Source organism: Neopelma chrysocephalum, unplaced genomic scaffold (assembly GCF_003984885.1).
Source record: "Neopelma chrysocephalum unplaced genomic scaffold, ASM398488v2 Primary Assembly neopelma1_44, whole genome shotgun sequence".
In the NCBI taxonomy this organism is placed as follows: domain Eukaryota; kingdom Metazoa; phylum Chordata; class Aves; order Passeriformes; family Pipridae; genus Neopelma; species Neopelma chrysocephalum.
In genome coordinates, this window is record NW_020897703.1 from 6,836,153 (window position 1) to 6,849,177 (window position 13,025).

Sequence of the window (13,025 nt, forward strand, 5' to 3'; positions counted from 1 at the left end):
CCATCGGCTGCAGGGGCACAGCTGCTTCACCATGGTATTCACCACAGGCTGCAGGGGGATGTCTGCTCCGGTGCCTGGAACACCTCCTCCCCCTCCTTTTCCACTGACCTTGAAGTCTGCAGAGTTGTCTGTCTCACATATTCTCACTCCTCTCTCCGGCTGCAATTGCTGCTGCACAGCTCTTTTTTTGCCCCCTTCTTAACTGTGTTATCCCAGAGACACTACCATGGTTGCTGACGGGATCAGACTTGGCCAGAAGTGGGTCCATCTTGAAGCCAGTTGGCATTGAATCTACCAGACATGAGGGAAGCTTCTGGCAGCTTCTCTCAGCAGCCACCCCAGTGGCCACCCCTCCACTGCCAAAAAATTGCCACACAAACCCTGTACAGCATCTAAAATGTGCTGGTATCCATGTTCGCCCAAGATAAATGGACTTGGCATTCTTTAGCACAATGAGAGTTTCAGCTGGTAGGGCCTTGTGGTAACTGCAAATGAGAGCTTAATTTGATGCTTTTGAACACTAGATTTTGTGGAGCAAATAGTATATTTACATTATCCTCCAAAGCTGTGTTAAATATTCATCTGCAGAAATTCTGGACAGATGTAAAGTAATAGTCTGTCTAACATGCTACAGATTTTATCAATTCATGGACTCTGGCATGCCAAAGATGACTTCCAGGGAGTGGGCACAAACAGATGAGCTGAAAAACACCCTAGAGTACGTATCTATGCTGTACAATGTAACTGAGCTTAGCTGTCTTTGAGAAAAGTACCTTCAAAATAGCACGTACTTTTATTTTCTTCAAAATGTTCCTCAACAAATAAACAAAACACCTTCTTTTTATTCTCTTGATAAAATTACTCCATTTGCTGGTCCACATGTCCTAGCTAGTCAAACAGCTTTATCAGGATTGCTTTTGCCATGTTAAGAAATCTGTAATTTTTTTTGTAAAAAAACTGTTATACACCTGGCTTAACAGAAACCTTGGTTCATGCATGTCAGGCAGCACTTCTTATGCTACTGACCTTCAGAAGCAGAAAAGTTCTCTGACACTGTCTCCTGAGTATTGGGGTGGATATGGGAGGGAAGACTGGTTAAGGTGCCTTTGCATATTTTGGCAGTACACAATCTGCATTGATTGACTGTACTTTTACAATTTTGATTACATGGGGTAGTGTGGGTTTCAGCTGAAAAGAATAATTTGCTTCTTTCATGTTTTTTTTTCTCTAAAAAGTGCAGTTCAAAGTCCAGTAAATGGTATAATAGCCACATATTTAATGTGTAATAGTAATTAGGTTGAAGGACTGTATGAACAATAAGTAATTATAGTTTAACTTATTTATATGCTTTTGTTGTTGTTTCCAGGAATACTTTTTGATAACATAGAAAATTGATGTTTTCCTTGGCAGTAGGAAGGTGGGGGAGGAGAGGAAGACTAGCATTTGTTGTAAATCTGGGAATACCAAAATGTCATTGGTAGCGCTTCTAATACTGTTAACATGGGAATACTGCTGGGCCTGTGTGTTCGTTGTGGGTATAGATCAGGCCATTTTACTAAAGGAACTTGTAAACATTTTTAGAGTTTTTATGCACATACATTTTGTGTGTGTGTATATATATATATATATAAATGTAATAATTTAAAATACTGTTCAAGGAAAAATTTGCATCTTCTTCAAAGGACCTGTATGGGTGACTTGGTTTTAGAAAATGAAAGGCTGCATTTAGTTTCAGTGTTTGGCTTTGGAAGGTTCAGGCTGCTGTGGCACATTTAAGTCAGATATTTACTTTCAAGCATATGCACAGCCTCACTGACTCATAAAGTATGCTTTGAATATATGTTACTCACCTGAGGCCTCGCCTCATTAAGGCCTCTTCAGGTCTGTCTTGCCTCCAGTTGAGTACTTGGCTTTATCAGCTCTCATCAGAAGCCCTTTACTTCAGGGAGTTCTTTTAAAGCTCTGTTAAAGTTCTTTCTTTTCTCAAACTCACCATAAACTTGCCAACTCATGAGTGCTGTGCCTCCCTGGGTGCTTGGCCAGGCAACTCTGATGACTGATCCTTTTCTGTCTGCACCAGCCTGCTGGTAGAAGTTTTATTCCTTGTGATAATTTTATTTCTTAACATCCAAATCAAGGGTGAATTTGAGCACTTCCTGACATTCACTTTGGTCCTTCTGTTCTTACTGTTTAGGGAAACACCTGTGATTGAGGCGAGGTGTGCTACCACTTTACATACTTCGCCGTTAGCATTCCCATGCCATACTCTTCCAGCAGTCCACATTTGGGCAACCGCAGAAGCAAATGAACCGGCGCTGTCTCCTGGCATACCATTGTGAGCTGAAATAGGAGCCAGTGTAAATGACTTAATAGCTCCAGTCCCTGGCAAGAAGGACTTGGAAGATAATACCTCATTTGTAAAAACTGAAAGTTAACCTTTTTTTTTGTTTTGTGTTGCAGGAGGGTCATGCAAATATAGAATTTGAGTAGATTTTTTTTTTACTATTTCACTGCTCTTTATCAGTATGCTTGGCAAGATTCCTTCAGGCACTTCAGGAAGAGCAAGACACTAATGTTTATTTTGGCAAGTCTTACTATGGAAAGTGAGTTTACTCAGTCTGAATTTTTTTTTCCAGATCCCCCATCCCTCCTTCCTGCCTATCAGAGAGGATCATTTTACTGACCATGTAGCTGAATCCATCTATTGTGAATTGGGCTCTGCTCTGCCAGTGTGATATATGTAGTAAAACTGGGAATTCAGTTTATGCTGAATCACAGTGATGCTCTGCAGATGCTCCTCTAGGATGCCAGCCAGCAGAACATAGGCTCTAGTCTCTCAGTAGAGATTCCCTTGCAGAGGGGGGAGGGTATAGAGCCCCTGGGTGCAGTTCCCAAAGTGGAGAATATTGGGAGCCAAGCAAGTGGCTACTTTGTCCTGAGCAGCCACTGGCAGCTGTAGTAGTGATGGAATGGTGCTGGGTTTCTTGCCTTTGGACCTCTAGAGTGAGGAAATGCCTTTGCTGGCTCTTAACTGGTTCTAGGAGATGAAGACAAGAATGGCCGAGGGTTGAAGTACACTTCTAATGTAGCAGAAGACAGGTTTGGAACAGGCACTAGACCTTCAGTATCTGTAGGCTGGGGACATTTCCTTGTCACTGGGCTGCTGGGATAATATTTTTGGTCTCTTCCATTTGAGCTGTTTCATTTTTTTTAGGAAAAAATGTTTATAGGACAGGACTCTTCATTCTTTCAGAAGTTCTGATTTAAATGAATTGATAATTTCCTACTGTGAAATTAAAAATAGTTGGGAGACTTTGTACCTTATCCTATTTCAGCTTTTTAGTATTTTTGTAGTTTAGTATAGCTTCTTAATGTGGTGTGGAGTCAGTGCCGTTGAATGTTCCCTTCATAGATAAAAGGGTGGGATAAATTGTACAGGTCAAAAAGAAGAGCACTGGGAAGTACTGTCACCTCAGTTTAGAACTAATTATGCATTTGACCACTCATATCCTTTCAGCAATATATCTGATAGTTGTTCAGATGACAAAACCCAATGGATAGGGAGTTCAAACACATGATGGTATGTACAACCATTTAGATGGGAAACTGTTGACTTCAGATTACTGGCACTCTGCTTCACATGGCAGGTTGTGCAACTTCAGGAAAGCTCTGGCTTGAAGATAAATGTTTGGCTACTAATCAGTATGATAAAGAGGATGGGAGGAATTTTCAGAACTTGGGCTTAAGTCACTTGAACGTTCACCAGGAAATAGCTCTTCTATCCTGTAAATACCCTTTCATGGAAAAACCTGCTACTTTGCAACAAGACTCCCTTCCAGAAATTTGACATTTTTTGAATCTGAATTCCTAGGTTTTGTTTAAGAGATGTACTGTCATGTGTGGTTTGGGGGTGTTTTTCAGTGTTTAGAATGCTATGTAGTTTTAAAAATAATGGTACTTTTTTTATTTTCGTATTTGTTTTACTTAAAATATGATTATTTCATAAAGCATTTTATTATATTCGTTGTTTCCACCCACTGCTACTGGACTAGAACTGTTCTTGGAACACTCCAAGTTAACTAAACAAAAAAAACTTAGTGGAAATAGCATTTCTTGGTATGTATATGTGCCTATATACATATCTCTATATATCAGCACTTACAGAACGTCTGCTTTGTACTGGTACCTGTCTGTGCAACATGGGTACGTTGCTCTACACAGGACTCCCACATCCCCTTCTGTAGCCTGATTCTTCATTCCATTAATTTGCTGTAAATAATGCAGGGCTGGCCTTTCTTTATACATTTGTATGGGTTTTTAAAATTGACTTCCTTTGCTCAGATGCAGGATGAAGTTAATGACCTAAATATAAACTACCCTTTTGGATCCTTCTCAGCCCAAGGTATATTCTACAAAGTTACCACGGTGTTATACTCAGAGGTCTCTGGGATGGTAACTCCAGTGGTAACTGTTACAGGGTGTCAGTCACTTGCCATGAATGAACATCAGCTACTACAGTGACACCAATCTTTGGGGAAGCCACACTGAAACTTATGTTAAATAAGAGCTTAGCTTAGGACAGGCCCAGCATTCAAAGACTGTACAGCAAGAGGATTTGCAAGCAGCCTTGCTTTTGTAACAAGGGTGTGTTGTTGTCTGTGGACCACTTACAGGAAATACAGCCAGAATCTTGTCTATCAAAAGATACTTTTATTACTGAATACTTGTAAACTGTTTGGATTAAATATTAATGGAGTTTGAGTAAGATACCAGTCCAAGTATCTTTCTTCTGACCTTCTCTCAATCTGATCTTGATGAGGGCTAGAACATTCCTCTGCAGGACTCTTACAGGGGAGGCTGCAACACCAAGTGCGTGGAGGACCTGAGGATGCATCACACACCACATCTGTGTGAAAAGATGCCTGTGGAGCCCACATACGTAGTGGTCTGGCTTCTCAGGCACTGGGACTGGGAGAGGGAAGTAAGCCAGCTGACAAGAGAGCAGAAGGCACATGCTCTTCCCTGGGTTACATTAATGGCACCACCTCTGCTTAGGAAGAGGAGAGCACAGCAAGGTCAAAGCGCAATGGGTTTTATCAGAATGAGGTACAGGACTTACTGGTGCCTAACCATTTTGCTGTGACACCCTTGGACATTACAGTGTTTCTGTGATACCTGTTTAGAGCTATTCCTGCCCTTGGCAGAAATCTGAGGAGGATAAGAGACAGAAGGATACTGACCCAGGTGCTAAGGACTGTCCTTCCTCTCATATCCCACTCTCACCTCTGTCCCTTTTCTCTTTATAGCAGATAGTCCATGGTCTCTCAGATATAGATTTTATAGTGTTAAATAACATTACTGAATTCCTGATGTGCCATTGCATATTTTTCAAAACTTTATACCTTACTTCCCATTTTCAAGCAAGGAGTCTACTAGACTCCCAGAATCCTCAAAGAGCTGCTGATGTCATCACATAACCTCTCCTGATGTGTTTGGTTGGTTGATTGGTTTGTTTTTGTTTTTTTTTTATTATTCGAGTGGTCTTGGTAGTCCAGAGAGGTCCCAGCTGACTGGAAGCTGGTGAACATTGTCCCAGTTTTCAAGAAGGGCAAGAAGCAGACCCCTGGAAAGTACAGGCCTGTCAGTCTCACTTCAGTGCCTGGTAAAGTTATGGAAAAGATTATTCTGGGAAGTATTGAAAAACACCTGAAAGACAGTGCTGTCATTGGTCACAGCCAGCACAGCTTTCTGAGAGGAAAGTCCTGCTTATCAGGACCCCAGGGAATGGTCTAAAGTTGTGTCAGGGGAGATTTAGGTTGGATATTAGAAAAAGATTTTTCACCCAGAGCATGGTTGGGCACTGGAACAGGCTCCCCAAGGCAGTGGTCACAGCACCAAGCCTGACAGCATTTAAGAAGTGTTTGGATGATACTCTCAGGCCCATGGTGGGATTGTTGGGGATGGTCCTGTGCGGAGCTAAGGGTTGGACTCAATGATCCTTGTGGGTCCCTTCCAACTCAGCGTATTCTGTGATTCTGTGAGAACTCACTTCTTTCTCAGATTGTAATGTCTGTCATTTCAGAAATCCTCAAGGAGGAGGTGATAAACAATGGGGGACCATATGCCTCTTTTCTGTAGGAATCCAGACCTACATGTGGAATCAGTGAGACATTTTATTTCCTCCATTGTGTTTCTGGCTCTGCAGCCAGTATGTTCCAGGCAGAGTGTGGTGACCATTAGGGAGTCTGGCTGCATTAGGTGAGCAGAAGGGAGAATGCAGAGACAACAGCTGCATTCTGTGGTTGAGACAAGCGTGACCAGGGGCGGTAGTTGGACTGGGCCCTGCAAAGGGGGAATATTCTGGAATGTGTGTGCACTCACGTACATATGTTTATGCAGGCATTTAAAGAAAAGGATTCTAAAGGCCTCAGATACCATGAAACTTACACTGGGGCACTTAACTAGCCTGAAGGGACTAATACTCGAACTTCTGAAAAGCAGGAAATAGAAAATGGTGGTGTGGACACAAAATTTCTCCATACAATCTTTAGAAAGACAGAAAACAATACTGGGAAAATACCAGTTACACTTTACGTTGTTTTTACCAAATGTGTTCATATCTAATGACACAGAAGGCTAAAAGGACAGCTGGGAGGACACTTGTTATTATGGCCTAGATGCTCCTGACCCTGGTTATGTTTATGCATTTATTTTTTAATTATTATATTTATCCCTAGACACTAGACTACAGATAATAGGAGATCATACCCATCGCTAATCTCAAGATAGTGAAGACAAGTGTCTAAATCATGCTATTTCTGTAGTTTTGCAACCAGTGGCAGGGTTTTGTGCACAAGTAAGGACACTAATTATTGTAACTCATAATCATATGCATGCTAATGTTTGCCCTTTTGGCCTTTGACCTAATGTAAATTTTTCTTCTGCTATTTAAATAAGATCTGTGCAAAAACAAAAATAATTCCTTTCTGAAATACTTAAATTTTTGGAATCTTGCAGTTTTGTCAGTCTTTCTGATACAACAGCATTAGCTTAAAAGTGCATCCCAGCCTTCATCTGCAGTTCTCTAGTAGCGTCTCCTTATAATGAAAGTCAAAGTGAAATGTGAAATGGAGGCCATATGTCTCTGATTCTGCTGGTTTTGCCTTTACCTGGAGCACAGGGAGGTCTTCAGGCAAGACAGTGTAATCTAATATATATGGATAGATAGGAATCCCATTTCAAAATGAGATGTAATTCTGTAGAGAAAGTAGAAGCGGAGAAGATGAAAGCATAGTGTAGGCTGCTACAATCTCATTAGATACTGTCATGGTTTAATCCCAGCCAGCAACTAAGCACCCCACAGCTGCTCATTCACTCCCTGGTGGGATGGGGGAGAGCTTTGTATGCTGAGCATGACATCATATGGTATGGAATATCCCTTTGGTCAGCTGTTCTGGCTGTGTCCCCTCCCAGTTTCTTGTGCTCCTCAGCCTTCTCGCTGGTGGGGTGGGGTGAAAGGCAGAAAAGGCCTTGACTCTGTGTAAACCCTGCTCAGCAGTAACTAAACATCCCTGTGTTATCAGCACTGTTTTCAGCACAAATCCAAAACACAGCCTCATACTGGCTACTGTGAAGAAAATTAACTTAATTCCAGCCAAAACCAGCACAGGTACTTAGTGTTTCCATCCTGTTTGCTTTGTTCCTCTCATACCTTGCATGCTAGCTTCTTGGAGCTGGAGGATTTTGACTGAACTATTTGGAAATTAATTTTTTTATTTCATTTTAAATTAAAGATAATTTATTCAAATACACATTCTAGCACTGTTCTACTTCATGAACAAATTTGAGTGGCAAAGTTGTAAACTATAGTTGCTCTGTTAACAGAGAAAGCTTACTCGGTGGCTGGGGTTAGAGAAGCATTGGCGAGGTTGCTGTCAGTTAGACATGGGATTCTTACTGTGCTGAATTGGGATTACCTTATAAAAGGAAACAGTTGAAATGGGCAGATGAGGAGCTATGTCATTTTTGGGGTGTAGGAAATTATTCATCCATAAACCCACAGCTGGAAAATCTTTCCAACACCAGACTATTGTGTGCTATTTCACGGGGAATTTTCTGTTCCCTGTTGCCAAAGTTGCATCTTCAGATGTCAGAAATGGTGGAACAGGTGTCACACACAGTCTCCACTCTGATAGAGCTTACTGACAGGATATTTTCACAAATCGTATCTTTCTGGCAATCTTTATGCTTTCGTAAACTCCTTTCCCCCTCTGTGTATTTGCAAGGAGATTTGTTAGTTTGTTCGTTAGAAGGGGAGCATGTTTCTTCTTTCTCTGATACAGTTTGGAAGTCTGAAATTTAAACGTGCCTGGTTTTGCAGTAGGGGCAGGACTCAGAGCTGTTCTTGTGATTCTTTGCTTCTTCAGAGGCAGGCAATCCCACCCATGCAAAACACTGTATAAAATGGAGTGTTTGTCAGCTTTACCTGAAGGCCTGTCTAGCTGGAAGGTGTCTGTGGGCCAAACACCTCCAAAGGTGGTACTACTAAGAAGGTGGCAGGCATTCTCTGGAAGTCGAGTACAGAAGCAGTGGGATTTTAGAGCTGCTTGGAGACAGAAAGGAAACTTCTGTAAAGGCTGGGCAAGCAGCCATATACTGAAGGCTGTGGCAGGTGAGCTCTGGCATATTTTTCTGCAGTGGTTAAAGGCTGTTTCTGTCTGTCTGCCCTGCTGGATGTTGCTGCTTGCAGTTAAGGTCAGCAGGACAGAGCACGTGCCAGCACCTTGGATGCCCTGGTTCAGGTTTGTGTTAGCTTAAACCTACGTAGAGTAATATGAATTGCTTCATTTGGTAGGGGGGAGAAGTAAAACGCTGCCAAAACTAATCCGGTCTTCTCTGCAGCATTACTGTGAATGCTACTGAAATGCTTCATTTTACAAGGCAAGTAAAATCTCTCATTTGGATGTGTGTATTAGGTATGGAAAAAACACCCTTTTGTCAGTATGTGAGGTCAGGATGTAACAAGAAACTTGAGAGTGATCTCCTGTTCCAGGTAATGCATTTGGAAATTTGTATCAGAAATTAATGACCCATTTATATAAGGGCTTTTGTAGTTTGGTTGGGGTTTTGGTTTTGTGTTTTGTTTTTTTTCATTCCTTTTTCTTGGAAGTCCTATTGGCGTGATATGCAGTGACATTTCAGGAGCACAAATACAAGCAAGAAAGCTGACATTCAAGCTGAGAACCTCTCATATATACAGTATGTTTTGTGCATTTAAATTTAGTGCTGGTGTTAGCTTAATCTTGGCCACTGCAGAAAATATTCTGTCAAAGATCTTTCTCCAAACATTCCTTTGTGTGCATGCTGTTGGTGACATGCAAAGTACTGTTGTCCCCTGCCTTTAGGGCTCAGTTGAGGGCTGTATTTTGATGTTCCACAATTCAGACAGAAAGAAGCTTCTCTGACTAGTTCAGGATGAAAATGTAGCAACTCAAATTTAGATCCTAGCCTGGAGATAAAGCCTGTAAACTTCAGTGGGACTATTTTGTTTGTAAAATTATTGATGTGCTACAGTCTTTTGTTACAGGATTAGAAATGAAGTAGTTGTTCAATACAGAGATTAAAATACTATCAAAGGAAAAATACTAGTTAAGTCAATAAATCAGTTTATGCTACAATGAGAAAATTAAGTTTATTATTAAGTATAGCCATAAAGGATGTTTTTAAAAATTAGTGCTGCACTGACATTTTCCTTTTAATGTATCATCTGTATTTTATGTAACAAGCAGTGCTGGACCGAGTTATATAAACGAGCAAGTGTTTTATGCATGTTATTTCAATTATCTGTCCTTGGAGAAGGTGAATGAAAAATAGCTCCAACTCAGTTTTAGCATCTTCATTTTGACAGCTGTAATATGCATATTAATGAAGAGTGTGAAGTGTAGAGGAATAAGTCTTTTTGTAAAAACTGGTGTTCTCTTAGTTCTTTATCTTAAGAGGAAAAGAAAAAAGAGAGAAAGAAAGAAAGAAAGAAGGAAACTGAGGGCATGTTTTGTGTGGCATGCCAGGTCTTCTTGAAACAGCTTGAAGTTGCAAGCTAGCTGAATCAGCACCACATTTATTGGTGGAAGGCTATAATCACAGTAACACCTGCAGTGTACAGTAAAGAAATGGCAAGTCAAATCTGGCAAGGTGTTGAATGAAGTTTTTGTGTCTGGTTTTAAACTGAGTCAGAGCATTGCTACGAAGAGTAAAATGGGCTAAATGCTGTATTAGGGTTTAATCAGCAAAATGAGTTTACATTTGAAGAATTATTTAGCTAGTATCTCTGAAGAAACATAAATTAAGAGATGTGGGGCTTTCACAAAATATCGTTATTTTGATTAATTTGCTTCACCCAAGGTACAGTTTTAAAATATACAGTTTTGGTACAAAATTGGTAAAATATATGCTGAAAAAGTAGAATCTGAGGATTTAAAGGGACAAAGATCTTTTCCCATTATTTATTGTTTTTTTTATAGATTAATAGACTTCTAAGGCCAGAAGGTTTTTTGTTAGCCATAACTCTTATTGAACTTGTTTCTGTGTTGTGTGTTGGTTTTTCAAGAATAGTTTTTACTGGTCTTCTTTTAATGTTGTTATAAGGTACTGGATCAGATAAGTGTATTTGAATTGGTATGGAAGAGGGTAAGCTTCCACCTCTAACATTACAAAATCTGCTCAATACTAGATACAAGGGCAAACTAATCGAATTTCTTAACTATTCCTTAACATACAGTTATCTGTTAAGCAGAGAATAGGACCAGTCCAGCATGGGTTTGATGTCCCTAGGTAGAAGGCATGCTTTTATGAACAGCAGTAAGGGAGATGAAGATTTACAGAGTAATTTTAGAGCCGACCTTTCCAGTCTGGATGGGAATTTTGATTAGCTATATCTCATGTTCTTTGCCCATTTGGCATGAGGAATAGCTGACAGCAAAAGACAAGAAGTTAAAAAATGTTATATAGGGACTACAGACTACAGTCATTTCTTAACACCTTCCTTTAGTGTTGGAACTCACTAAATATTGGAAATGGAATTGTCCCAGTCTTATATTCCTGTGATCTTCCTCCCTGCTCTGTCCAGACATTTTTAACTCTGCTTTTAGCCTTTGGGTGGGTTTGACAAAGAAGCTAATTTGAGCTCTTTAATTCTTGATGTAAAGAGGGGCAGGGCAGGTACCTCCTGGTCTGAGGTACCAGCAGACTGGAAGGCATTCAGAGTGGCACAGTGGCTCAGTTGCCAGGAAGAAGTCATATCAAACATAGTGAGACTCCAGCTCAGTGTCTTGGCAAAGTGTTTGGGCCTCTGACTAAAGACAGGTAAAAGTTATTTGAGTTCTAATACAGTATCTGTTCATGATATAGTAAAATGGAGATGGCAGGAGCAACCTTACTTATTTCAAGCATGTTTTTTTAGTAGCTGGCAATGGAAATAGTTACTTTTTTCTTTTGGCACCTTGTTTTTTGAGGGATTCTGTAGTTTAGTGTCTGCTGTTCATCAGACCAAAACTCAAATTAATTTCTTTTTATTCTTTCTATTATCTCTTCCCCATTTATCACAGGAACAGTCAAGTTATTTTTGAAAATATGCTTCCTTGAATCTCATCTGTATAGTTAGAAAACGGATGCATACAGAAATAAATTACAAGATTTAAATGCTGTCAATGGATACTGTAAGAGAAGTGCTTCATTTCTGGAGTTTGAACTCCACTAAAGTTTTGTGTTTCAAAGAAGGAATTAAGGGAGGATTGCTTAAGTGCATTAAAAGAGATTTAGAAGAATTTTTGGAACACATGTGTCAGTCCACATAGCAAATGCTCAAATGGGGAAAAGAAGGAGGCATTTCAACTTAAAAACTTGGAATAAACTGAGTTGATTCACATATATGTACATCTGTACCTTTTTATCAGTGTACTGTAAAAGTGGTGACCAAACCAAGCTTTTATTCCATTTGACTTAGTCTTTACTGTAATTCTTTGTGTGACTTATTTTTAAAATATGAAGATTGAAGCCTGTTCCTTACAGAAGTTTAAGGCACTAGGTTTTGATGAAAGCAGGATTAGACAACTGGACTCCTTTCCCTGTGTTATCTTTTCACCATGTGGAAGAGCGTCTCTCACTCAACCACATAACTGGAAATAGAAAGTATATTGCAGCATTTCTTAATCACATGCAAATTCCATTCATGTGCCCAAGTTTTCAGAGCAGACTTACGAGATTTAACTCTACAGACCCTGTTAGTTTCAGTAGAAGCTGTGTGACTAAATCCTCTGAATTAGTTTTGGAAAAAAACTCCAGCCAAAAAAAAGCCGTGCAGCACTTGTCAGCCCAACCTCCTGGCACATTTAGCTGCTTTTCAAGACTGGATCGATTGACAAATTTTCTGGCAAAAATTGACAGTGCTGGTGAATGGGAAAACAGGAGCTGTTGAGTTCATCTGGGGTATTCCTTCTCTTTAAAACCTCAGAGTTATCAAGTAATAATGAATCAGGTCCAAGAGACATGGCTGGAAGAAGCACGATACGCCTTCTATCCAGACTCAGAACTGTGAGGCATTTTTAAAATGTGTTTGCAAAACTAATTTGGGAAAGTATGAAATTTGGACTAGCTTTGCTTTTTGGCAAGATTGAGCACTACTGTGCAGGGCATTAAGTGTTCTCATGTTTCTCTAGTGCTTATAGGTAAGCATGTGCAATTAGACTTTATAAGTGTAGCTTTGACAGGTTGGGACTAAAACCTCCAAATGAATCTCTGTGTTTTTCTCTCGTTTCACAGACAGTATTCTCACCTGAAGAGAGATGGCAGAAATCAATTCTCCTGTAAATATCAAGGAAAAGGTAGGTTCGAGTAACAGTACAATGCAAACCAAAATGATATTTGCATACATATTTTACTTCTGCTCCTTCCAACTCTGTTCACATACTAAACTTCAATATGCATTGACTCTGTGCATAAAGTTAGGTACACAGACAGGTATTGATAGG

At 40.1% G+C, this 13,025-nt stretch overlaps 1 protein-coding gene across 4 annotated transcripts in view; it reads left to right on the forward strand.

Annotated features, from left to right (window-relative positions):
* SPATS2L (spermatogenesis associated serine rich 2 like) overlaps positions 1 to 13,025 on the forward strand; it is an 82,916-nt gene that overhangs the window by 25,412 nt on the left and 44,479 nt on the right. For 3 of the 4 annotated variants that reach the window (XM_027678212.1, XM_027678214.1, XM_027678211.1), the window contains exon 2: positions 12,817 to 12,878. In XM_027678212.1, the coding sequence (XP_027534013.1) occupies positions 12,840 to 12,878 (39 nt within the window). In that variant the 5' untranslated portion in view covers positions 12,817 to 12,839. Of the gene's footprint in view, positions 1 to 7,650; positions 7,670 to 12,816; positions 12,879 to 13,025 lie in introns of those variants that run through there. The other variant, XM_027678213.1, reaches the window with a different exon arrangement.